We start from the raw sequence: 27,973 nt of genomic DNA, 5'->3' as shown, positions 1-27,973 counted from the left end.
TGCACCAGACTGCTTGTTAGGAGGTGATGATTGCGTTGCATGATTTCTTTTTGTTCATCCCTTTCTTTCATTTGTTAAACACTTTATCCTGACCAATGATTTCTCTCTTGTTTTTGCTCTCCCATTTTTCCCTATCCTTTTTGGGAGTGAGGAGTGAGTGAATGACTGGTGAATGCCTGGTTGTTGGTCAGGGTCAAGCAATCACACTTGGGGAAAAAAACTTGATGCTTCAGATGATTTCAGGATCTATACCATTTCAGTTTCTAGATGACTGAAGATTAGACTAGACTATAAGTTTTAATACATCTAGAACAACAGGTCCTCAGTACTTTAGAGAAGTCCACAAAGCTCTTGTTGACTTGTCATTGTCCTTCTGGGAGGTGGCAGGGTTGTGCTACTTACAACCAGGCTTGTATTTGTGTGGGGGTTTTAAAAATCTTCCTTGTATGGATGAATTGAGTCAAGTGATCTCTGCCACCTTGCGGATATTCTCACTCTAATGTCTTACTCCATCCAGAAGAACAGGTCTATTCTGTTAGAGCTGTGTTCCTTCTTTCATTTGAAAGAAGCCTTGGTGGATACATTTTAAGTTTTAGTTTTTTGTCTTTTGTCAATATCATGTAAACTGTTATATACTGCCTAGTGTGATGAATTATCCCCCCCTTAATAACAAAGGGAGCTTGAACAGTCTGTTCTGTATTCTGGATCCTGAATTCCTCTCACTAGATAGTCCTTTTTATGCTTGCTTCTTGTTTAGACAGAGTAAACTGGACCAAAATCTATTCTCCATGGACAGTACTTTTTTGCTTTACAGTATTTTAGGACACATTTTGAACAGCTAAACTGCATTCTGTTATTAAAATGAATAAGTAAACTTCTTGTTCTGTGTTTTCTTAACCAGTAAGTACACCTATAATGCAACAGGAAGGCTGTGTAAATTTCCCTCAAATTCATGCCACACTAATAGAGGAAGAATACTAAACGTTACTCCACTAGAATCATAGAATGGCCTAGATTGGAAGAGACCTCAAAGATCATCTAGTTCCAACCCCCCTGCTATGGGCAGGGACACCACCAACTAGATCAGGTTGCTCAGGACCCCCTCCAAACCTGGCCTTGAATGCCTCCAGGGAAGGGGCATCCACAACCTCTCTGGGCATCTTGCTTCAGTGCCTCATCACCCTCTGAGAGAAAAACTTCCTCCTAACCTCATCTAAATCTCCCCACTTTTAGTTTAAAACCATTCCCCCTTGTCCTACCTTTATCTACCTGAGTAAAGAGTCCTTCTCCATCCTTTCTGTAAGCTTGCTTTATGTACTGAAAGGCTGCCATGAGGTCCACCCAGAGTCTTCTCTTCTGGTTGAACATTCCCAGCTCTCTCAGCATTTCTTCATAGGAGAGGTGCTCCAGCTCCTTGATCACTTTTGTGGCCCTACTCTGAACCCACTCTAACAGGTCCACATCCTTCTTGTGTTAGGGGCTCCAGAAGATTGAGAGATGACAAATTTGCATATCTGGGACTTGAAATTCCAGTTTTCTGGATGAGTCAGTTATTTGACCATCTAATGTCAGCTTATGTTGAACTTTATAGACAGTATGTTAAAAAAACACACTAACGATTTGTCTTATGAGCATTGTATATTAATAAAGGTAAACTGGTGGTACTGCAATAATAAAGATTGTTAAATAAATGCAATAAACATAAAGCCCATTGTGTAATTTAAATAAAGTGTAGAAATGTTATTAGTAATTATAATGACTAAATTAATCCTATCACAATCATGTGGTAATTTAATTACTCCATAACTATGGAACATGCTCATGCCATAGTTGGCTACATGCTGTCAAATATGAAAACCTGAAATGCAATCCTTAATCCCAAAGGAATAAACCATTTATGATTGGCTTTGTTTCATCTCCCATGTGGTCTCTGATTTGTATCCCTGAGCAGGTCAATTTGACATTGGGTAATGTGGATGGAGCATTAGTACTCCTTGGAGCAGGGGAACTGCTGCAACATGTGAATGGTATATTTTTTGAGAGTGTGGTTCCTTTTTTCATAGAGCTTGTCTAGCTATGGCTAAAGGAGAGAGGAATGTAGTGCTCTGCCTCCTGAACAAAGCTGTTTCAGCAGTGCATTGGCAAGCATGCCAATTCTTTCTGGATTTATCTGTCCTTTCCTTTTGTGTTAGGATGAAAAATTATACATTTGCTTCCCTGTTTTTGAGCAAAATTGTGAGTGAAAGCTCTGGTGACAATCCTGAAATTATGGTTGAAGTAATACTGATTTGTTTATAACTCATAACATGCAGGAGTGACACAAAGGTGGCATTTTTCTTTTTTTTAAATGAGTAAAAAGCCTCATTTAAATAGCCTCATTTAAATAGGTCAGATGAGGAACTCTTTGCCTTATGTGCCTTGTGTGGTCTTGCTTGAAGCAAGATTTTCTCTGAATTGTTCAGAGCTCATGGCCATAAAACCTCTGCTTTAGGGTATATTAAATGTTATGCCTAGGTGGATCATCCAGGCTTTTTGTGAAGTAGACAGGCTCAGATACATCTGGTTTTATTTATCTGCCTGGGTTCCCCATCTAATAAGGAGGATGAAGCAGCCTGTTCATGTAGGTGTCATGTTCTTTATATTCAGTGAGGCACTTAATGCTAAGAGAACATTGCTCTCCTTTTGAGTAGCAAGTAGTTTTAAAGAACTGTGTGGTTATTAACTGTAGCCATAGGTAGAATGCTAATTAAAGGGTCTTAAATACTTTTTTAAAGAAAAGCCCTATCACTTGTTAAGAATTAGAGGGATAAATGGTTTTTGATCTTGGTTAAAAAACCGAGAAATTACAAGTATGTACAAAGTAGGTATAAATGAAATTGTAGTCAAGTTTATTTTGGCATTCCATTGCTTCTGTGTCCATTACAGTTTGTTCTAGAAATATATTAAGAACCTATGCTTAAACAATTGAGTTTTCCCCCGTCTTGGAGGCAAGATTGACATCCACCTTTAGTTATCAGTGGAGTTCTGCATGCTAGAGACATGGAGCTCTCAAGTATAGAATATAGTGTAATACTTAACTAGACATATGTGGCACCTGTAAGAACTTTCCATTTTGCTGCTCTGGAAACCAGGAGGAAGTATTTCTGGAACTTCAATGTACAGCTTAATGTTAATAGATGCAACTGTGTTGCATCAGTATGGTACTCTCTGAACAAAAATCAAGGGAAAGATTTTGGTCACAGTATATTTCTTTCCTTATTTGACTCTGTTACTTTTTCATAGCTATGTGTGTATATGCTTATATATACCAACTGAATGCTTCACAAATTTTGTTAAACCATAGCCCCACCGGTTCTCCCATCTCTGCTTATGGCAAGTAGTAATGTAAGCAAAACTCCTGTTAACACCCCCAATCAAAAGTAGAACAAAAGCAGGCAGACTCATTCTTTTTCACACTTTCTTAATTGTAGCGCATTCTAGAGTGGCAATGTTTAGTTTAACAGCTGCTTTTAACCTTGATTCCTATAAAGTGCATTAAAGGTGTTTTATAATACATAATAAATTTGGTATCTGCTCAGATCTAAATGCAAAATTGTAAACCTTTCCTTGCGTGTGCTACAGGAAAAAAAAAAACCTGCTGATGTGTTACTTCCTTGTGGTTCTTATAACACTAAACAACTGCTAAGAATGTAGTTAAATGAAGTCAAAACACTCTGACTTGATGCTCAATTTCATGTGGAAAAACTGGCTTACATGATGTCTGTAACTACTTCCAGGCAGTATCCTGGAAGTGGGTATCTAAGGGGGGAAGAGCATAACGAACAATGGCTTCAGAGAGCAATGGATAGTGCAAAGCAGATGGATAGTAAAGCAGCATGAGAGTGATCATGTCTTCAAAAAAAGTGTTACCACAGTATAATTGCTTTTATTTGCTTGAGTTTTAATTCTGTGGTCCTTATTACATAGGGCATGTGAAGAAGTGTAAGCAGCTCCTTCAAAAAGCTATGGAGTGCTCTGCTGTTCCACTAGAAATGTTGGAAATGGCTCTACAAAACTTGAATTCGCAAAGAAAGCAGTTGCTTTCAGATGAGGAGAAAGAGAACTTTGCAGGTAATTGCGAACTTTTAAAATTTTAATCAAGCTTATGCATGCTGTAATTCTAAATCAAAAAAATATATATTCCACTGTTTATCCTTCCTAGATACAAACTCAAAATCTGTTATTGCTTGATGACCAGTCATATATCTCTATGTTCTCTATCTTATTCCCTCATTATGTTTCCAACTCTCCTCAGAAGCCATAGGAAGGCAAACTAATTCTGCAAAGGGTGTTCCTGACTGTCACTGGGCATTTTTGGTTTGTAATGGAGAATTACACTTACTAGTGGAAAGTAATGGGTGCATTCTTTCAATAAAGGAATAATCACTTCATGAAGTTTTCAAGAGATAAATTTGTTCTGAGTGGAACCAATCAAAAAACATGGTTTGACTCGAGTATAGAAGTGTATGTAATAATTCCTGCAAGCATGACGTCTGACACTTCCTCATTGTTGCTCTATATAAGGACAGATTTAGTGCAAAATTTTGACTTTTAAATCAAAATTTAAATTTGTAAATGAAATCAGATTTTGTTTAAGGGATGTGTATTCAGAAACATGATAGAGATTTGGCTGTCTCCTGTTGAGTTGCCTTAATGTGAAACACTAGCTGTGGGGGAAAATAAACATTTGGCAATGCTTACACCATTTAGTTATGGTATTAGTTACTTTCAGCTTTATTTTGGTCCTATTTTGTTTACCATTAATTGCATGTAGACCTCATAAGTGCCACAACTGATGAGCTGTGCCACAGGAAAAATTAATCTTCATGGATTGTACAATTTCTACCTGATACTGGATTTACTTGCTGCAAATTTAGGGGCATACATATGAAAGAATATATGCCAAAGGCCTGTCTGCAATTTGGGAAGCAATGAACTTTGAGGGAAGAGTAGGCTAACGTAGTTTTTAAATTGATGTGAACTTGAAGCATATTTCAGATAGCTAATATTACATTTTAATTCAGGCATTTAAAGATAAGTTCTTAAAAGACAATAATAGACTTGAAATATCACAGTCTTGAGAATGCATGTGGCTTAAATCACTGAACTTGCCTTTAAATGAGTTTTTACAGTGTTTCTGGAGCAATAGAGACTTATCTGTTCTAATATATAGTCATTTAAGTCTTTTGTGTTTTCATGTAAAGGGCTGCTTTTCAAAGCTGCTTATTTGAAAAGAGGAATACTGTGTAAATGCACTTCATAGCTTCAAAAGATTGTTCAGAAAGGTTTTGACAAGAACTACATGCAGTTATAGTGTAATGATACAAATGCAAAAACTGCAGCAAGTCTAGAAGTATTTAGTTAAATTACTTCTCCCCTTCTCTTTCACGCACAACAATATAAAGTGACATACTGAGTGCAGTCAAATATGTTTAATTTGGGGGAGAAATAAAGCAAGTACTAAAAGTGTAGGTCCTGAATAGTATGAGATAAACTGTCTGAAACTGTGAAGGAATTAAAGTATTGCAGGTCACCAACCAAATGTGAGAGTCCATTGGTAAGCTTGGGCAAGAGAATCTTTGTATATGGAAAAAATGTGTGTGGGGTATGTTATCGAGGTGATGGTATTAGACTGATAAACTGCCAAGTCAAAGATATACTCAATGTCAATATTAAACAAAAAACTTTGAGAAATGTTCTGTTGAGACATTTATCTCTTTAAATATTTTGAGTAGTTTAGTATATTGATGTAAGTAGTTTATATGGAGTGAAATATTTAGAGTGAAGGTTTATTCTCAGAATGTAGCTTTAGTTATACAGCTTGTTCTTAAAGCCAGGGTTTCTACCTCACTCCTGTGTTGTACTAAAACCAATGATTTGATACTTATTTTCTTCCTTCTACATATAGGATAAGATTGAGGGTTTGTACTGAAACTTAAATTGCTTGGATAGCCTTTGCGTATACAGAATCTCCATTCTCATGTTTAAATGTAGTTTACAACTACATGCATTTAAGTTGTATAAGAAAACAAGTAGCTTAATATATTTTTTATAACTGTTGCAGACCATTTTGTGCCTGTCCTAGACAGCTTCTTCTGATTGTAAGTCTGTTTTTAACATCAGAATTGTTTTATAATTGTAGGAAATGTCTGCCTCGGTCAGTAGAAAATAGTGATATCATATTGATACTAGGCTACTGTGGTTACCACAAGTGTAGGTATTTCTAAATTTCAATTACTATGAAAGAATGCTTTTTTTAGATATAAATGCAATCTGTAGTACTATCTGAATAATTCTAACCAATTTACCTACAGTATCAAGTATACAGGAGTCTGGACTTCAGAGCATACCTGGAAATCACAGAATTATAAAAAGAAATGATTCTGCTGACAATTCTTCTAGTGTTACTAGAACTCTGCTCGGGTAATGGCTTGATTTCTTTAATTTCTTCAAATGTCATTTTAAAAAAAACAACACACATACTACTGTTATTTTTTTGTTGCCTTCAGGGAAGAGAAATCACAAGAACTTGATTGTACAGTTAACTTCCACAATCCATTAAGACCACTGAACAAATCTAACCAGGTAGAACGTGCAATAATTTGCATAAATCTTAAGCTTTTCATTTTTTACACATTTGATAACTTCCAATTTCCTCTTAGGCCTGCCCTTTTGGGAGGGTTCCTGTTAAACTGGTAACTGATACTGATGATGCTGTGAAGACAGATGTCCCACTTACAGCTAGCATTATGAAGAGGTATGATTGTTGGGTTTCACTGCAGCAAAGTAGGTTTTAATTCTTTTCAGTAGAATGCTTTTTATTGGACAATGTAAATAATCAGGTGTTATTGTTAAAATTAGTCTAAGGATGACTGACAGGTGGTCATAACTGCAAGAGGTATTGCATTAACCTTCTTCCTACCTTACTACTGAGATTATTTGTATAAGAATATTGAAAGATCAACTTTGTTCTAGCAAATGAATAGCCTCAGAAAGGTGGAGACTAAGGCAAAAATATTTTTGTTGAAAATAACATCACAATTGTGTATTCAATTGCTAAAATAGAAGACATTCTTAGCTTCTGAAATATTTGTAAATCCTCACTTATAACCAATGTTATAAACGGTCTTTCATAACAATGGAGACTAAAGAAAGGTAGTTATGCTGATTTTAATGTGAATAGCTGTTCAGCAGTGGAAGGATCTACCCTCTTAAACAGCACTTTGCAATGTGCTCTCTGAGCTTAGCATAGCATGAAAGGGGGGAAAACTGGTTTTCCCTCTCTAATCCAGTCTTACACTAACCTCCTTCCTCTTATTACTGTGTGATTAAATTCACATAGAAGTGGAACTTATGTTGAGAGAAATATGTAACCAAAGAGTAAACTGCTTATTCAACCTGTCAAAAGTAAATTATAGCACATTATTCTGAAACTGAAAGCAGTGAGTAAGATACTTCACATAATATTGTTCTGTAAATATTTCAAAACTTAATTTGAAATGAACTGTTAGGGTTTAGAATCTTAGCTGCTGCTTATTACTGTTTTCAGTGGAGGACAGCAAAAATCTGTCACTTTATGGGATAATGGTAGCATTGTTACAGACTTTTGGTTTGTCACTTCTCTATCAGAGTTGATCTGCTAATCCTATGTATTTTTAACTTGTAGCCCTAAGTCTTTCCACAACTGCATTTATCTGGCTTAAAAGCAATCATATGTAATGTAACTAACAATATTATTTCAATAGGCAAATATCCAGCTCCAAATGTACAGCCCTGATTCCACCTTTTCCACTATCTGAATCAAAATCTAGTGGGGGTGATTCATATAACTTCGGAGACTTAAAGGTAACTGAAGTATTTCTTGAATTAAATATAAGGAAACCTACATGGATGTCCTGTGGTATAAGAAGTGACAACAATAATGCTTTTTTCAGTTTATTAAAGTTATGAGATAGAATTGCTCTGTTAGGCAATCAGTTCTGAACAGAAACATTGTGGCTTTCAGATTGGAAAATCATTATGCATAATTAGGCATTAAAAATTTCTCTGCACAATAAATCTGATAGAAATAATGAGGGGGGGTAGGTTAAAAACATGTCAGGTGGTTTATAAAGAAGGGTGTAAGACTGCCTCTCTATTAGTGGACTTGTCAACTTTACTCATGAGTTTTGTCATCAGAAGTATTCTATTTTCATGAATTTTATTCTGTAAAGTCCATTAAGTGGTCTATCAATCATGGCTTTTAATAAAGACTAATTTTGAGCTCTGCCTTGCATTTTCATGTCCTGTCCCTTCAGAAAGGAAACTTAAGAGAACAAAGACCTAAATGTTTTCTAATAAAACTTATGTGATAGAAATTCAGTGTATTAATGAATTTTAAAATAGAATCAGTAATAAATGTGCACCATGCAATGTTTTCTGAAATGTATTTGTTCTGTGGTATGCTTGTCATTAATTATAAGAATGTCGTTTGGGCACTATGCTTGGGATCTCTTGACTTTCTTGAAAATGCTTTCTTTTTACATCCTTACAAGAGAAATTCTGTACAGTTGCAGATGTTGGATGAGAACAGCTTAGAAGTTGCTACCAATTCAACTGTAACTCTCAGAAACAAAATGGATACAAATCCTCTGATAAAAAGAGAAGGTAACTATTAACATACGATGTTTTGAAATAAAATAAATGTTGAAAATCTACTGTTTTGTATCTTAAAAATGCATTGATAAAGAAAATATTCTTCAGAAATGGAAAAATGTTCAGCCTGCATTTTAGGAGCATTTAATCATTTAATTAAAATTTGGCTTTTGGGTGCCTGGGGGGGGGGTAATTAAAAAAAGTTTGTAATAACTTCAAAAGTCAAATGTAGCCATCCTGTGTGTGGAGGGCTGAGTCTGATGTAAAATGCTGATGGTTAGTGCTAATTCATGATGTCCTTAGCTCTTATGATATACATAATGTAAATTGGTACTGAAATTGTGCCAGTGCAAGGTTTCAAATTAAGACTTGCCTGCCTGAGTGTAGAAGGCTGCCAGCATATTGGGTAATTTAACTGTTAACTGTTAAATTTGTCACTTTGGGGCATTTCTTTAATTGCAATAGTGTTTTCCCCACCTAAAATACAGCAAGTACTTTAGGAATTGTAAAACTTGGAAGGATACTAATAATGACTGAGAAGGTAGGTGAAAATGTCAAATCTTGTAAAGGTTTAAGGGGTAGGTAGGACCTGTTGTAGGAAAGAAAGATTCAATTTGAGAAATGATAGCTTTTCAACTTCCCACAGATTTGCATGGGAACAGTTTAGATTTTCATTTTTTCATTTTCATTTTCATATTCATATTTTCATATTTTCATTTTTGTCATACTTTGCCTGTTTGTGTTTCACTTAGGCTTCCAGGTGAGATGCTGCTTTTTGTAGTGCAGTCTTGCAGTAGTTCAATTATATTCAACTTTTATCCCATGCTAAGAACTGCTTTTTATCATCTACAGTGTTTTTTTTAAATTCAGTTGCACAAGCAGGTGAAGGAACACTCTTAAGCTGTGCTATTTGCAGTGTGCTTTGCTGCAGTTCAGTGTCCTGTTATCTCTGCAAAAGGATCTGAAACTGAGCGTGCCTTGTCCCTTTATATCTTTGGCTTCAGTAATTACACTGGATTATAGATTGCCTGTTGTCACAGGCAACAGGCTTCTAATTTGAAGTATTGCAACAAGCTTATCTTAAACACTTCATAAACCTGCTCAGGGTGTCCCAGGATGTTCTAGTGTAACTGATGAATATGGTCTTCCTCTGTGTATTGGTGATGAAAACAGTTCTATTTGTGTAACTGTTGTAGTAGTAAGATTTTAAAGTTACCATGTTAGTACATTGAGTTGAATTATAAACCCTGAAGGCTGCACTAATGCCTTAAGTAACCATTGCTGTGGAAAATGTCAGCTTCTGGTAAGTCAATGGTACTCATTTGTTCTGATGTAGAAAAATGAAGTCAAACTTCTCCAGAAATTGAGGTAAATCTGCCAGAAATAATTTCAAGTACTGAATATTGTCTTTTTAATTATCTGATTTATTCAGAAAGTAAAGTCCAGAATCAAGAAGTGAAGAAACCAGAGCCAATGAGCATAGAGAGTCAACAGCAAGAATCCAGTTTGGCTGAAAGCCAGAGAAGGCAATTGGATCAGATCAAACTAAACTGTGTGAACTCCAGAAACAAATGGCCAAGTCAAGAAGTGATGCAGACAAGCTGTTATAGAGAGGTAAAGTAACAAGAATATGTAGTGGTTTTCTAGTTGCAGCAGACTGCACATATGGGGGGAAAAAAATCTCAATTGTGGCTCCTTGTGTGGAATATCTTGCTTTATTTTTTTTTAGGGAAAACAGTCAAATCTTGAACAGTCTGGTCATCCCATTTCAAGAAGACTGTCACCACCAGATGCTGTTTCTAAGAAAAATGATCCATTGTATGTTTGTGGAACACCAAGCACTACATATGATTATATGGAGTGGTAAGCTGCTACTTGGAGCTTCATAGTTATAGACAGTTTTGTCTCTGGAACTACTTCAGCACTTTGTTAACAATTTTGTAAAGCTTCCTGTTCAGATAGCAAAAGAGCTGCCTGGCTACTTCCAACTGTTGATGTCAAGTTGGAATGGTTGTAGCAAGTGAAGCACATCATCTCATGATGTAACTTGGTAAAAAGTAATCCTCAAATAGGTTGTTCATTCTTTCACACTTTGATAATATTGAAACTTTTGGAAATCAAACTCATTATACATAGTATGTAAAGACGATAGCAAGTATGTGGAATTGAGTACTCTTCTGTTCAGTAAGAGCTGTACTTTGGCTGTAATGAAGTACTGAAAAAATGAAATTTGTCACTCCCTATGTAATAAGTGCTAGGTACATTGAGTTCTTTTCCAGTTCTGATCCTAACTTGTGTCAATTTTGGTTGTGTCAATTTTGAGTCTGTAAATACTGGAGTGGTGTTTTGGCTTAGGTTATTTCAGATAAATTAATTCACATAGCTGAATCCCTAAATTAATATTGTAAAAACCTACAAAGTGTTTGAGAAATTAATGGCTTTGCATTCAAGGTTCAAACAGACCTGGCATCATGTGTATAATGTTTTTAAGTACTTATTTGTGAGCCATGATTCATCCTGTGCCTTTAATGAGTGAAACAATGGGAAAAGTATATCTTACAATATCAGAAATATATGGTGGATACAATAAGGGAACAAATCAAAAGGTGTCAAGGTTTTCTTGCAATCTTTAGTTTTCTTAAATATAAGTTATACTTTATGCTCATAGACAGCACAGATAAACCTCTCAAATTCTCATGACTGTATTGAAGTTTTGTCTCAATATGCTCACTTTGGCTTAAAGTTTCTTCCAAAAATGTTTTGAACAAAGAACAGTAAGCTAAAGAATGCTAATTGTGGCTCATCCTGTCCTATGGGCCCTCCCAGTTATATGGTGCTTTCATTGTCAACCTTATAGGGAGAGCCACGTGTTTTCTGTTATAGTTTTAAGGACTCTGAAGTAAAAGTTGAAGAGGTCTTAATGCTAATTGGCAAATATAACAGAGGCTTGGGAATTTGCTGGTAGATGGGTTTAACTTTCAAGAAGCAATAAAGATTTCAGCTTAGTGTTAGAAAATTTCACTTAAAAAGTACAACTAGATACAGATATTCTTCACAATGATTTCTTTCCAGTTTCAGAACACCAGTCATAAAGAACAACTTTTCACCAGGATACCAAATTTCTACTCCCTACAGCCAGCTCCCATATTTCCTATCACATACTCCAGCAACTACATTTCAAAATCAGATGGGCTTGCAGGTAACTATTTTAGGCTGTCTTCTGCACCTAATCTATTCTGCCATTGTTCAGTATGTATTTTCATTGGAGACTTCTTTAGGGTAAATGTGTCTATATATATTTTTGACACTTAAAACTTATACTTGTATTTGTGGATGAGTAATGAAAAGTGTCTCTAGCTTATTCTGCAAATAACTGTCTTCATATGTATGTCTGAACTGCAGAAAAATAAGTCAGCTCCTTAAAAATCAATTCAGTTGTGTCAAAATCCGGAGGTACTTATCTCAAATATAAATCTCATTGCAGATCTAACTTCATGACAGGGTAAGAGCTAGAATCACTAGTTTGTTCTGCTGTGCTCTTATAGTGGTACTGCCCACTACAATGGAGTACCCCAAAAGCAGTGTGTTAGAAACCATAAATGTTTGTGGGAGGAAAGACAGTGAAGAATTACATTTTTTTTTTTGCTGGATTTCAAACTCTGCATTTATACTGGCCTGAAACAGTATTAAAGTGGAGTACCTTAGATGGGTTGTGAGTAGGTTGTAAGCCCTAGTTGTAGGTTGTAAGCATCTAGTGAGAGTAGGTTGTAAGCCCTTCTTACCTGCAGGGATTTTGAACCCATTTCCCAGAAATGGCCTTGACCACCAGTGCTCTAGGTGAGCTAGATTGTGATCCCTTTCTGTCCTTGTAAATTTATAAAGGAAGGCAGGATGTTTCTGTTCAAAAAGGGAATGAAAACTGCAGGACACTGAGGACATTCTCCAGCCTTCGGTAAAGTACTTAGTTCTGGATCTTCAGTGCAGTTGTGTACACTTCAGCCACTGAACTCTCAATTTAGAAAATATTAGCCTGGACCCTAACTGTGGGCCATAGTCAGACTAGTTCTGTCCCTGCAAGTCTCTCATGTGCTTTCAGGCCAGTCTCCCTTGTGCAGGAAGAGGGAGGTACAGTGTCATTCTGGACTGTGTAGCCTGGTTAAGCTGCTCTCGGGAATAGGAACCCTGCCCTCAGGCTTTCCTATCTGTCCTGGTACAGTAAGTGTCTTCAATCTAAGAGCCTTACTGTGCTCAATAAAAGCATGCACTGTATCAACATTACTGCTGACTTCTTACTGTGGTGATCATAATCATATTTTATTCTAGTACCAGGCAAACAGGTGATTTCCTAACTTGGATGGTGTGAGTGCTTAAGAGACAGTTCAGGTTCTACTTCCCTGGAGCTGTGGAGTGTGGGTATAGCATGTTTTCCTGCAGGTGTTCCTTAATGTATCTGGTAATCCTAGTTAGGTGAGTGGTCTAAAATGAAAATGTGAAACAATAAAAGGCAATACTTTTGCAAATGTGGTGGGCTTAAATAGTAAATCTTGTTAGAATTACTCTTGAGCATAGGTAACTGCATCTGTTTTCAGGAGTACAGTGATTTTAGTATGACTTTCTGCAGTCTAGAAAGTCTTTTGAGGCCTTTTCAAGGCCTGTAATCAATATGTTGATTGACATGCTTGTGAAATCATGCTTCCTAGTAACCTTGTGATGACCATTATACAAATATTTTTGCTGTGGTGATCTTCAGCTCTTAGTAGACCAACATATTTAAGGTTTGGCTTTTGTATACTTTGCATTGATAAGGAAGACCACAACAACTTAAATCATAGTAACTCAAAAGTAGAGCTCTACCAAGTTCAGCTACCAAATTACTTTCTTTTTACCTTTTCTGTATGCACACAGGTTTCAGCTTCTATACCTGCACATGAATGCATTGCTGTCAAAGGAAGAGTTTATACAATATTAAAGCAAATAGGTAGTGGCGGCTCAAGTAAGGTAAGATGGATTATGCTTTTTAGAACTAGTCACTCACTTATGCACTAATAGTTGCATGTATGTTGAAAAGTTTGGTAAAAAGTCTCCTGGTATCTGATGGGAATTTTTACTGAAGTTAGCAGTGCTTATTGCCTCCCATACTTGGATTGTTCAAGAGGAATCTTTTCCTTACCTTTTAAGTAGCTGAAGACAGTAGTAAGATTCCCTCTAGTCTTTCTTAAGACTGCATGGACTCAGTGCTCTCAGCCTCTTCTTGTGTGCTATGTGGTTTAACCTCCAAATCATCTCGGTGTGCTAAAATGAATGTGCAGTGGCAGGTTAAACCCTTATCACTGAAGTGTTATTCTACATCCTTTATCTTAGGAACACTTTAGATTTGTAATCAAATATACCTACTAAAATACAGTGTGGTACCATGATGGTTTGGTGGTTTTGTTATAACTGATGGCTCCTTGCTTCAAATCATCATGAAGAAAAACTATGGCTGACTTCAAAAGCCTCAAATTCAGTAAACAGGTAGCTTATCTTATCTGAAATCTCTTCAAGTTTGCTGTGCTGCTTCTTCCTTCTGAAAAAGTATGCTTTTCTTTTCCTTTGGAACTCTGGCTCTGTTGAAATGAAGGACCATAAAGTAACTCCATTCAATCCTAACAGTGATCTAACTGTTTTGCAGGTGTTTCAGGTACTGAATGAGAAGAAGCAGCTGTATGCGGTCAAATATGTGAATCTAGAAGAAGCCGATCAACAGACTATTGACAGCTATAAGAATGAAATTGCTCATTTGAGTAAACTACAGCAGCATAGTGATAAGATAATTCGTCTTTATAGCTAGTGAGTAAATTCATATTTTATTAAACACTGCTTGATATTAAAAAAAAAAAAGCTGCCTTGAATTTTAACACTTGTTTTGTTTTAGTGAGATTACAGATCACCATATCTACATGGTAATGGAGTGTGGAAATATTGATCTCAATAGCTGGCTGAAAAAGAAAAAAAACATTGATCCATTGGAAAGGAAGAGCTATTGGAAAAATATGTTGGAAGCTGTTCACACAATTCACGAACACGGTACTCTTAAATAATTCTAGGTATTTGTATAGGTTATATGGCAGAGATAGCGTTTCAATTTTGGAGGTGATACTGCTCTGTTTTGGTGTAAGCCTAGTGATCTTTGGTATTTACTGTATTGTGATAATGAAATAAGATGAATGTCTCACTATTAGGGTACACTCACTTTAGGTAAATCAAAGGGATCTTTGAGTATTGCTGTTACTAAAAAGGTTACTAAAAACTTTCCTTGCAACAGCCAGAGAATCATCTGTTCTGTATTGCACTATATTGTATGCTCCTGACACTGTTTTTCTTCATTAAACTGAAATTCAGACTACCTTATCCTCTCCAAAGCAGCTTTGACACTAATGACAGCTTCTGTACAGATTTGTCATCTTTACTTAATGTTAAGCTTTTTCACCTCTTATTTTTCACTTATGTCTCAACTTTATCTCTTGTATGTCTTGATTCCTTTCATCCTTAACCACGTAACTGAAGTGTATGCATCTGTATTCTGTTTGTGTAACACAGTGGAGACTTTACAAAATATAGACAATTTTTTTCATAAATTTACAAAATTCATGATGTCATCAGGGTTTGTGAGAGGCATCTAGAAAATCCTCAGTGAATGGTACCTTTGAGATCAGGGAAGCAGAGAACATTGGACTTAAGCAATCTCCTCGTCTCATTTTTTCCTTCAAGTACCTGCTTATCTAATTAAGAAAAAAATGAAGTAGACGGGCCTTTGAACTTATCCACAAGAGTTCAGTATGTCAGTGTGCCTAACGAGCAACAACACAAGTACAAAAATCTCTTTTCCCATCTTTTTTTTCCTGTAGATATGATGCAGGCTGTAGGACTAAACCTATTCTTTTTCATCCCAGTTTTGGTTCTGTTCCTGGTTTTGGTCTTGGCTTCTCAATTCTCCTTTCACTACTTTTTGGCCATTTCTTCAGATTTTTTTAGTGTATTTTCCCGACTTTTCTATGTATTTCTACATCTGGATTCAAGCTATTACCTGAAAACAAGTACAGTGTACTATTTCAGTTTCTTAGTGGGAGAAATGAAGGCTGCAAGACAGCTACTGTTCATGTCACAGCAAAAAGAAAGCTCCAAGAATATGAAGCTAAAATGCTGACTTTTTCAGCATCTATGTGCATGGCTATGCACAAACAGCATACAGCTAGAGGGTCTATCCCTAACTGAGAGAAACTGTGCAACTTGAGTCTCCTGGAGTTATTTCAGGATTACTGCAGACTTGGATAAGTAATACTTCAAACCATGAACTTATGCAAGTCTAACCATTAACAAAAAATACCCAAACTTGTTATTAAATGAAATCTGCAAAGAATTTAGTTTTAGACAGAGGTTATTCTCTGTGCAAGGATGTGGTTAATTAATAAAAACCATACAAGAAGCAACTTGGATTTACTTTAGATTTACTTTAAACTCTATTTTACAGGTATTATTCACAGTGATCTGAAACCAGCAAATTTTCTGATAGTTGATGGAATGTTAAAACTGATTGACTTTGGCATTGCAAACCAAATGCAGCCAGATGTGACAAGCATCGTTAAAGATTCTCAGGTGAAATTCTTATGGAAAATTGATGTCCATCTCCCTGTAAAGTGCTGTAGTATTTGTTGATTAACTTAATATAGCAACTTCAATTAATACTTTAACTTCAATGAATATATATGGGGTTTTTGTTTTAATTGAACAGAGTAACAGTGGCCTTCACAGACAAACTTTCAGGATGCTTTTCAGTACTTTAAGACTAAAATCTAACTTCTTATCAAGTAATAAAATTAAGTGCATGCTCCATTTAAAATAAGGAATATTTTTCACTTTGACTAGGTTGGCACAATGAATTACATGCCACCTGAAGCAATACAAGATATGTCATCTTCCTATGGAGAAAATGGGAAATCTCAGTCTAAGGTAACATGGTCTCTTTTCCTCTTGCTACCCTTATGTTAAGAAGTAATTCAGGCATATGTCTTAAGACTTTTTTTCAAAATCTTCTGCTGAAACTAGAACACATCTGTTTCATCAGCATGATGGTGGGCAGAGGCTGAAGGCTAGGTACTTATTCTCAACTACCTAGAGGCATTTTACAGAATGTTTAGGGAAGTGCTGAACTGAATGAAATTGAAAACAGGATGGATACAAACTTCATAAAATCACAGAATATCCTGGTGGAAGGCACCCACAAGGACCATTGAGTCCAACTCCTGGCTCCACAGAGGACCACCAAGTCTTCCTATGTTATGGTGATAATGGATCTGTATCAAACTTTGTGGAGTATGTTGCTCTGTGTTCTGAGGTTTGCATTGATTTTATGAGTTTGAGTTTATTGATGGCCATTTACAGTAGAAAAGCTTTCTTAATGATCTTTCTAACTTATTCTGTCAATTCTTCATATTTTTGGCTGCAGATTTTTTTGCTCATAGGTTGCTGTATACTTTCACTCAGGCTTAGTGATGTGTTCAGTGCTTTTATTGATTCATTTTGGAATGATTCTTTGTACCTAACCTTGAAAAAACACCGATAAAAGTGCCTGAGGCTTCTTTCCCTTTCCTGCTTTGCAGCCTAAAACATTCTCGTAGAGAATCAATTGTCTCTTAACACAGCTTCACCTATTGCAATCTGCCTGTGGAGATGTCTCTCTACTTTTGCTCCAGTGTGTGATAAATTAGAAACCTCAACTATTCCATATCCTGTGTCAGAAGGCTAATGTGAGCACTGGTGTTCCTGAAAGGACAAACAGTGCAGTACGTAGTTAAAGATTTTAGCAGTTCATCTGAATATTGATATTTAGATGTCTTGATTCAGCAGGTGTTAGAAATGTGTTTTATACCTCTGAATTCTTTCCAAATAACACTAGGCTAAAGCTTTAGGGCGATGTTTCTGGCAGGTGTCCCACAAGGTCAATTGAGACAATCATTCCTCAGTCACACTGCCTTTTGTGCTGCTTATAGCCTTCTGTTTTGTCTTTATTCTGAAAATAGCCAAAAATTGGTGGAGCTCAATATGCTATTGCTAGCTTCTCCACAGCTACATTTCAGCAATCTGCGTAAATAACTCTTGCTTTGAAATCTCTTAATGAAAGCAAGGAAACTTTTGTGCTATACAGCACCCTTAGTATGTTTGCTTAAACAAGAAGTTATGACAGTGATACAGGATTCAAGATGTGGTAATGCCTGTGAATGAGGCAGTTTTGCAGGAAATGAGTGATACCTAATGAGGCATTTTAAGAGATTTCAACCTAATATTTTTGGGGACCTATTGCTCAGTTCTGTATATCGTGTTGACTTGTCTATACTAGAGTACTGTGTATTTTAGTACTTCGTATTTAATTTCAGGGAAATGGAATGTGAATGCTAAGAACACTTGAGGAAAGCAATTTCACATTGACAGTCAAATTTCAATTAAAGAGTACACAGTATTGTGGAAACAAAATAAACAAGAACCATCATGTGCATTCATGCATACATACAGTCTCAGGTTGCGACTTTAACAGCTGGAGCAAGTGTACTTATGTAGTACAGTTGAATAGAAATATGTAGTGAAACAATCCCATCTTTCTAAATCTAGAACAATGTTTTATAAATGGAAGTTTATAAAACAACTTGATACTCGTTACCTTTTAAAACTTTTACCTGTAAATTTTTAGAAATTTGTACCTGAAGTTCAGGGCTGTTCTGGAGCTCAGCTCATTTAAGCAAAAATCTAACCTTTGTGCTGCTAAATCAGACTGCCTCCTTCCCAATCCCTACCTACCCCCCCACCCTTATGTTCTTTTCTTAGGAGTGCTTCAGTTCTAGTAAAAGGAGTAGAAATCTTCCTGTAAAGAACTGCCCAGGTGTAGTGGTTGAAATATGGTCTGAATCCCTTAAGCCTAGGAGTGCAGGACATGCATACCTATGATGTCTTAATACTTTGAGAATTGAATTAATTCAGCATACTTTGATTTTGGCTTTGTGGGTAAATCCAAGTAGAATCCTGATAATCAGCTTATAAAGGGCTTTTGTTTTAAGTTGTTGAGATACAGCTTTTTAAATAAACTGAATACAACTGAAAGAAGCCATGTTACAGCACAGTATTAGTGGTGCACTGCTGGCAATCGTGTGGTAGCTGCTAAGATTTGTTTTTTTATTCAGTGTAAAAGAGCTATGCTGTTAAGTAAAATGACTGTATAGTTGCATGATGGACTGACTGTTCCGTAAGTGAGGAAGAACTTTTTTTTTGCTTTTTTATTAGATAAGTCCAAAAAGTGACGTGTGGTCATTGGGATGCATTTTGTATTGTATGACATATGGAAAGACTCCATTTCAACATATAACAAATACACGTAAAAAACTGTATGCTATTGTTGATCCTCATTATGAAATAGAATTCCCAGATATTGCTGAGAAAGATCTTCAAGATGTGCTAAAGGTAATTGCCCCTGCAGATTAATTTTGATTCATAAAATGGCAACTTTATTTAAAGCATATTTTCTTAAATTGAATAAATGAGTTGTACTTGAGGAACTTGTCTTGCAAATAAACGTTCACTGCTGATTGTAGTAACAGGCCTTGTTACAAAAGACTTACTAAAACTAGAGCTACCTCATGGTTTCTGAAGTAAATGTCTATTTTCAGTAGAAAATAAGTGAACACTGAAAGCAGTCTGGCTTAACTACTTTGGCTGAACCACCCCAAATAATGAAGTAGTGTTTGTACTCTCAATCCCCTTCCCTCACCCTGCATGTTTGCCTGCATTTGAAACTTGGCTTTTTTTCCCCCTTCACCTTCCTGAGCCTTAATTGTGTTGCTCAGGAGGGAGCAAACTGAAATCCAGAAACATTCATCCTCTGACCTTTCAGAAGAAAAATACTGTAGCTTCTGATGTTTTCCAACATTGTTGCTAAAATAAAACAGGATGCTAAACTTTACTCTGAAGGTAATTGCTAATAAAGGCAATTGGGGTCATCTGTGACAGTACTTAGAGTTGTCAGTCTTTGCACATCAGTGGTTTGGTAGTAAGGAGTTCTGATATACATTCATTGTGTCTTTACCTACAACTTTAATTCTTAGGAAAGCTGTAGGTAGACAAAACCAAGTTCTTCCTTTTTTTTCATTTGCAGTGCTGTTTAGTAAGAAATCCTAAACAAAGAATATCAGTTTCAGAGTTGCTGATACATCCCTATGTCCAAATTCAATCCCACAGTCAAACAGGTACATCTTTATTTTTATGAAATAACATTGTTTAAGAAAATAACATTTTTTTATATATTTACCTTCCAATTGCTGGAAACGCAATATATTAGTACCCATGTATAATGTAGAAAAGGCTTCGTTTAAATTGTTTAAACACTTTAATCTTTAAACTGTTGATTTCAAAACTGACCTGCATGCTGCTTAGAAATTTCACTGGTAATTTTATGTAACTGTATACAACTCTCAACATAACTTCCAATTAACTGTAGGTGTTCCGAGTGCAAAAGGAACAGAAGTAAAGCGTATCCTTGGCCAACTTGTTGGCTTAAATTCTCCAAACTCTATTTCCAGAGCTGCTAGGGTAAGTAAATTTGCTTTTCTATTTTGTATGGTCGTACACGTTGATGCAAAAGGGTAAAATGTTTGGTAGTGACAACAGAAGGGATAAATATGCTGGGCCTTTAACAACCACTGTAAAAACAGCACAGTGTAGTACTTTTGTTTGCAAGTGTGCAGGATCTCTCCTCCTCTTCCTGAATAGCAGGGGTTGGTTGAAAAGGTGGTGGCAATCTTGCCTGTCAACTCTCCTTCCCTTTATCTTCCAGTATACCTGTACATCTCCATTTCTAGCATCCACCACCCTGGCCATCTCCAAAGCATTTCTTACTGTGCTGCTTTGCCTTTAAGCTGGCCAAGTCAGAAACTGCAGTAGTTCTATGAACTTGAGCGCCATGCTATGGAGAAATTACTTAAATTGGTCTGTCTGGTGTGCAAGCTTTTGGACCCTAGCATAATTGCTGGGAGTTGATGTGTTGCTACAACTATATTTGTAAATTAGCCTCTCTGCTGAGGTATTATGATTCCAGCCTCTGGACTTGGGATCAGAAAAGGTGGTATTGGTCAAACCTACAATAAGTTGAGATGGAATGCAAAGCTGCTCTCATAGGTAGGAAAGCAAATCCAGTATTCATAAAGGAAGTGTAGCATGTGTAAAGTGAGTCTGAAGTATAAATACTTATAGTTAAGGAAAACTGTCTTAATTAGAAAAAACAAAGCAAGGATTCTTTTTCCACTGGAAGATCACTTGGGTAATTCTAGATGGCTTATATTCAACCTTCCTTTATGCAGGTAATAGAGGTATAGAATCTTTCACTTGTCCTACCTGAATTCCCTCTTACTTTGTTAAAGATGTCCACAAACTTTTGATCTTGGTATGAAAGTAAGAAGTAAGGACAGGAATTACTCTTATTTCAAGTCCTTGGGTATTCCTACTTCTAGCACCACGCGTTTTTTGGCTGACAACACTTGAGTCACTTACTATCAAACTTTTCTGCAGCAGCCGTAACTGATTCTAAGAATTTCATATACAAAGATAGCCCATATGCCTTGGTCTTTTGTAACTATAGATGGTTCTTCCGTTCATGGATCTGATCACTGCTAGTCAGACCTGAGTTTTTCACGGGTGTAAACAGATTATCGTTTTAACACATTGTGTTGTGGCTACGTTTTATTGACTTCCTGATATAAAACCTGCTTGCTCACACAGACTAGGTAAATACTACTTCTTCCATGCTGCTGTTTCTACATCAGAGACAGTTAATGGAGTAAACTTTATTTAAAATCTTGGTTATTTTCTATAGATTTCAGCAGCATAAGGAAAGGTACAGAGCTTCTAAGTCAGCATGCATTTTAGGCACTACATTGTATTGCAACTGGTATGATTAAGCTGTTTATCTTAAGTGTATCCTTATTGGCTGATTTCTAGTAAGTTCTAGTACAGAGTTAATAATTTCAAATGTGATAAGTTACTTCAAGTGATAATTTGTTAAAAAGACTTAGCATAGCTATTTCACAGATAGACAAACTTACCTGAATACCTGTGCTTTCATTACCTTTCAGACTTTATATGAACAATGCAACAGTGGTAAAAGTCTCGATGTATCCGCATTTGCAAAACCTGGGAGTCAAAAATCATGGACAACAAAGTGATGCACTGATGCTCAGGACGCAACATATCTGGTCTGTTCAAAAGAATATTTTGTGCTGCTAGCTTTTTTAAAAGGACACTCAGCAAAAGTTCACATTTTAAAATGTAAATGTAAAAACGTATGTACAATAAATCTATGCCACTTGGATAGAACAATTAAAATTCCTAGCAGGTGATTATGGTCTTTGTTACTAAAAGCACTACAGTGTTTGGATAACAAACTTGTGCAAGACTCTTCAAGCTTCTCATCCCCCTGGAAGTAAATTAAGAAAAACACTTCCTAAAACACCAGTTGGTGGACATGTAAAACCTGCAACTGCCTTAAAGTATCTCCTATGATGTGAACACGGGGTTTTGTGCTGTTCTATCTTTTGCCACTAAATAAATACCTCTTGTGTCCATGTCTGACCGTAACTAAGGAAATGAGCACTGTTTATATGAACAATCAGTTAGAATTCTGGTAGGTAAATGTCACCCAGTTCTTGAGCTGTTCCTCTGGTTGATAAATGGCATGGTGGAAGTATCAGTACTGTACTAAAGAATAATATGAATAAAATAGGTTTTGTTAAAAATACTGCTGTGTTGCAAATCCCAGTATGCTTTCAAATTTCAAAATCTGTGTCAGGATTCACAATGATCAGAAATCCCTTACTATGAATTTTGGAGGTAATAATAAGCACTGCAGTATACAGAATATAGCTGGAATGTTTTTTGCACATGGTTATTAGCAGCTTGATCAGACTGCTCTGACTTGCTTTCCTGGTACAAGAGTGAATTTTAATTGAAAGACAACTATCCCATGTTTCCAGGGGAAAGAAGTTAGGTTTGTTCCTTGTAATGGTCCTGTTCTGATTTTTTTTATACCAGATTTCTATACTCCTGTGGAAGTTGTGTGTTATTTCAAGCATGAGTACATCTGTTAATTGTACTCTGCTCATCTTACGTAAAAAGCTCAGTTACAAAGCTTGAAGCTACTGAAGAAAAAAGTCAATATTCTACACCTTTCATATTCTAGGCAGTTTGGGAAGCTACTTGGAGCATGGGAACTGAAATGTCTTTTTCTGTAGAAGGGGAAAATATATATCAGCCTTACTGGGGAGAACTCTTACGCTGTAGAATCCTCCTTTTGTGTGAGGAATTGTTACTAAAATGTCTCCCAGATTACAGACCTTGAGGTATTTATGCATAACTGTTCTACTGTTATTTTTAGACTTTTCACTGTTTTGCTTATCTGCTGATTGATATTGAACATACGGAGAAACTGTGCCCTACCGTTTCTTCTGTAGTGCATACTTGCAATCTTTTGTCTCATTCCATGACTGCTAAAGATTTTTTTCAGATTCTCTTTGATTCTGTTGGGATCTTAAAGTGTGTGAAGTACAGAGTAGCTATGCATGAATAATTTTAAAGGGCAAAAAACATCTTAAATGTTTATCAGAAGTTGCTGCCTGGAGCTTCTCAAGGTTACAAAGCCCATTGTGCGTTACTGTCACCTAGCCTCAAGGCCACAGTTCCATGACTGTGTGTGTACAAAATGAGGAGAGATAATTGGCTAAACCAGATCAGAGTATGTTTGTCTGTAGTCAGTGTTCCTGGATATGTGTATAACATAATGCTCGATCTGCTAATAGAGATACTGTAGCTACATAAAGAGTAAAAAGGTAAATGATAGCACTTTAAGTTCCCTTCTGTAATTTTGTTCAATGAGGTTTGGGTACTTGTAACCTTTAAATCTAATACTGTGATCCAAAAAAACCCAAACCTTTATTCAGCAGCTAACACTAAGAAATGCCTAACTACAGAAATGTGCCCTCTGCATATTTATGAATGCACATAGAATTGCTCAGCCTAAACAGCTGGGATAGCTTCTTTTTACACTTGGAGTTTTAACTATAATTAAACAGATTCCTGTGTAAATTCTGAAGGTTCAAATCTGATAGACTTTGCTGGAGTGCCAATACCCAAAATGGAGTCCTTCTAAAGTATTGTGGAGAAAAAGGCTGTTCTCCTGCATAACTCTTTGCTCTCAGAACAGCTCTCCAAGGAATGAGCTGCATCTGTCCCTGTGGCCCTGGATGCCTCAGGCTTCTGTTTACCTTCTGGCTTTGGCAAAGGCACGCTGCTTGTGCTACTGAATGTGTAGCTGGGAGGGAAGGGAATGGTTAAGTCCTTAATGGTACAGAGTACAGATAGGGATGTGACTTGATTTGAAGGTAAGTGGTCAAATGCAAATGGCTATTAGATTGTGGTCTGCCTTATGGGCTTCTGTTCTTTCTTTATGCACCTGATAGCAGTCTCATGCTAAGTAAATAACTAATTGTGAGCACAGCAGTCAGTACGAAATTAAAAATCAAACAGTTGAATTTATTTGAATATATTCCAACTCTGAAACCTAGTTTTGTCCTGGTCACCTCATCAAGGATGGAAGGATGATCCTTACAGGTATCAGTCATGTCACCAGCAATACAGTAACTGCTAAAAACTAACTGCTGCTTTCTTCCTGTTGTCTGTGCTCTCACGGCCTTGCTGTTCCCTTAGTTTGCATGGGTTCTCAGCAGCAAGGATAAGAAGAAATGCTATGTCTTACGTTCATGTCTTAGACACCAATGGCTAAGAGATCCTCCTCCAGCTAAATATAAATGGTTAACACACGAATTCCCTTCCTGCTGAATGCATGTATCACTTCCAAGCTCAGTTATCTGTGCCCACCTGCCAAGATCAGCATGTTTGTCAGTAAGCTGGTGGAGTATGCCCTTGTTTGCTCACTTGCTCCACATAAAGCAATTAAGAGATAAATCTTCTTGCAAGATAAGGGGGATAAAGAATGGAACAAACAGTGTAGTGTGATTACTTGCAGGATATACAACTGTACACCTGTACTGAAACAGAAGGCTTCTTACAGCCTGCCCATACACTTTCATGGGAGTTGCTGAAATGAAACCCAAGATAAAAATCTGACTCTTCACCTCAATTCCTTGCCTTAGCAGGTGAAATAGTCACAGCTAAACAGTGATGCAACTCTAAGACGCCAGCTCTAATCAGATGAATTGCTAAAATCGAGCAGCTTTTGCAATGGAAGAGGTGACTGGTTTAAGGAGGAATAGTGATGCTACTGTTCTGAACCCTTAACAAATGCAAGGAAGTGTTCAGTGCTTAAACAGCATCAGCTTGTTGGTCTCGACTCTTACTGCTTTGTAAAGATGTGAATGTTATGTGGTAAGTGCAAGGAAACTGAACACATGCTTTGTCTATCTGTCAAGTTTTTTCCTCTTAATGTAGCTGTTGAAAACCAATTAAGTAGTGAGCATATTTAAGGAAATAATTTATTTGGATTCTTGGCATTAATACTTGTTTTCCTGTGTGCTCTTGGACAAATTAGAGTCTTTGCTCTTTATGCTTTTTGTTTTGCCTGCTTATGGTTTGGCAGTGAGTTGTTACCACGAGTTTGTACCATGCTTGTTGCCTTTGGTTTCCTGTGTGGGAAGGGCCAAGCTCTTAATGCTGCTATTGCAGAATAGCATCATGCTTGGAAACATTTGTAACAGGGAATGAAGTTGGTTATCCACGTGGTGTCTTTGGAGGTGTTTGGATGTTCATTTAATAGATCTTTGCTTTCTGGATGCACAGCTCCACACAGCAGAAGGCAGGGATGTTCCTCCCATGGCAGAAGAAGAGCGCTGGGCACTGCAGGAGCTGCTGTGCCCTGGAAGGACTCCAAAGCCATTCGATGGGAAGCACTGACCAAAATCTACCCCTCAGGCAGAGGAAGGGAAGGCCTGCAACCTACGTGTTTGCTTTGATGAATGCGCTAGCTGCTGCCCTGTAAGGCAAAACAAAACTGCTGGGGCTGCCCTCTGTTCCATGTGACTTTGCCTGGACACTTGAACAAACCTGGCTGCTGCGATGGGATTTCCAAATTCCTTGTGGTTTGTGTAAAAGGCAGGCAGCTGCTGCCTTCTGTCAAGACCGTGGTGCCTGTTGGCACATGCTGTGCTGGTACCATAGGGTGCCAGTGAGTTTTATGGATAAAGGTCCTCACAGTTACTATGGGACCTCAGGAATGAGAGGAGCTGAATTTGGGTACCCAACTCAAAAGTGAATGTCTGCCTAAATCCCTTCTAGTCTGCTTTGGGGCTCTTAGCAGGGGTCTGGCACTGCAAAGGTGAAGACATGTCCTAACTGTGGTGATGTGTATTAGGCAACACAAAATGCAAATGTTAATAAAGAATTGGTTTTAGGGAGAGCAGCTGAAAAGCAGCTGAAAACTTACTGTGTCCAGCTGTGGGCTCCCCAGTACAGAGGAGAGACAAATCTCCTGGAGTGAGTCCAGCAGAGATGAAGATGATTAGGGGACTGGAGCATCTCTCATGAGGAAATGCTGAGAGAGCTGGGCCTGTTTAGCCTGGAGAAGAGAAAGCTGAGAGGGGATCTTCAGAACATTTACAAAAATCTGAAGGGAGGGTGCCAAGAGGCTGGACTCTTTTCAGTGGTGCTCAATGATCAGATGAAAAACAATGGGCACAAACTGAAACAGGAAGTTCCGTCTGAATATGAAAAACTTCTTTACTGTGAGGGTGACAAATCTCTGGAACAGGTTGCCCAGAGGTTGTGGAGTCTCCTCTGGAGATGCTCAATACCCACCTGGATGTGATCCTGAGGGGGGAAGGGGTGGGTCAGACCAGATGATTTCCAGAGGTCTCCATAGTTAAAAGAAATGTTGGGTTTTGGCACATTGTTGCTATGAGTTTGAGAATGTCTCTGCTGGTCTTTTCCAGGAAGAAAAGGCTGATAGAAAAGTAAATTATCTGTTTTGGTATTCAGTGCAGAGGAACTCTGAAGCTTTCATGTCAGAACACCTTTTTAAGAGATTATCACAAGGATCCACTTGGACTTGGAGTTAATGTGTCAAGAGCAGTTTTTCAAGGCCCTAGCATCTCCAGTCCCTGGCCATGTTGACTGAAGGAGTTCTAGAGGAGTTTGCAATGTCTGTGCTGGAAATTGTACTATGTGAGTTTCTTAAATTAGCTTTAGGACTGCAGAAATAGAAAGCAATAAATTAGACTAACAAGTAGACTAACAAGATTTCCTTAATAAATCAAGGGGAGAAAATTACAGAGCAGAATCGGGGGACACATGGGTGAATGCTAAGGAACATTGTGGAAAGAACTAACATCTGTAAGCGTTCTTCTTCTAGGCAATGATTCTGAGTATGTGATACTCAGGTACAACATAGTTGGATTTTCCAAAAGCAAGGTCCTTCAATGTCTCAGCTAATATGCCAAGAAGGAGAAAAGTTACTCATGGATCATAGGTAAAACATTCCTGGGATCATAGATAAATCATTCCTTGATTCTGGGTTGGAAGGGACCTATAAAGAACATCTTGTCCACCCCCCTGGCATGGGCAGTGATGACTTCCAGTAGATCAGGTTGCTTAGTCCCATCCAAGAGATGAACAGGTAGGACAAAACCATCAAATGAGTGGTGAGTCATTCTTACCTAAAGATTGCAATAAAGTGGGTCAAGGAGCTGTGGTAATCCATATACCCAAGTGATCTTAGCATTAAATAGCAGATTGATTGTTGACAGGATGGTGGAGGACACAGATCAGTATTGTGTAGGCTTACGGTGTGCTAGGAGGCACTTAATGATCAGTCAATTTTTAAACAGATAAAAGGAAAATACTTCAATTTAGTGTGCAAAACACAAGTACATTTAAAATGAGGCTCTTGTGGAAGCCCAAAGTATAAGCATGCCTAAAAAGATTAGACACAATTAAGGAGGTTAGGATGATCCTTGGCACTGAATAAAATTGTGTAGATGCAATCTTTGCCTTGGGATTTCCCTTTAAACCTCTGCTCCAAAGCACCTGGGATGCCTTGCCAGAGATGGAATCACTTGCCTTGCTGTAGGGCTTTGCTGATGGAAAGAGCCTATCAGACTGCGGGCTCTTGCTCTGACCTACTTCAGCAACATTTGGGTTCCTAAATGGAGCCCTGTAGTTGGGGCTTTTGGGGTACTAGATACTTGATTTCAATCTCCGTGCCTGTCAACATGACAAT

General features: G+C 37.3%; 1 protein-coding gene across 1 annotated transcript in view; it reads left to right on the top strand.

Annotated features, from left to right (window-relative positions):
* Positions 1-22,486, top strand: part of TTK (TTK protein kinase) — a 31,557-nt gene extending 9,071 nt beyond the window's left edge. The window contains exons 6-23 of the mRNA XM_035322524.1: positions 3,967-4,110; positions 6,354-6,462; positions 6,549-6,624; positions 6,702-6,796; positions 7,785-7,884; positions 8,589-8,685; positions 10,106-10,287; positions 10,403-10,536; positions 11,746-11,872; positions 13,579-13,671; positions 14,345-14,502; positions 14,588-14,739; positions 16,184-16,308; positions 16,579-16,662; positions 18,985-19,161; positions 19,853-19,943; positions 20,195-20,286; positions 21,825-22,486. Coding sequence (XP_035178415.1) covers positions 3,967-4,110; positions 6,354-6,462; positions 6,549-6,624; positions 6,702-6,796; positions 7,785-7,884; positions 8,589-8,685; positions 10,106-10,287; positions 10,403-10,536; positions 11,746-11,872; positions 13,579-13,671; positions 14,345-14,502; positions 14,588-14,739; positions 16,184-16,308; positions 16,579-16,662; positions 18,985-19,161; positions 19,853-19,943; positions 20,195-20,286; positions 21,825-21,914 — 2,126 coding nt within the window. The 3' untranslated portion in view covers positions 21,915-22,486. The remainder of the gene's footprint in view (positions 1-3,966; positions 4,111-6,353; positions 6,463-6,548; positions 6,625-6,701; positions 6,797-7,784; positions 7,885-8,588; positions 8,686-10,105; positions 10,288-10,402; positions 10,537-11,745; positions 11,873-13,578; positions 13,672-14,344; positions 14,503-14,587; positions 14,740-16,183; positions 16,309-16,578; positions 16,663-18,984; positions 19,162-19,852; positions 19,944-20,194; positions 20,287-21,824) is intronic.
* Positions 22,487-27,973: the final 5,487 nt, after the last annotated feature.

Source organism: Oxyura jamaicensis, chromosome 3 (assembly GCF_011077185.1).
Source record: "Oxyura jamaicensis isolate SHBP4307 breed ruddy duck chromosome 3, BPBGC_Ojam_1.0, whole genome shotgun sequence".
NCBI classification, from domain to species: Eukaryota; Metazoa; Chordata; class Aves; order Anseriformes; family Anatidae; genus Oxyura; species Oxyura jamaicensis.
This window is presented reverse-complemented; position numbering and strand designations above follow the sequence as displayed.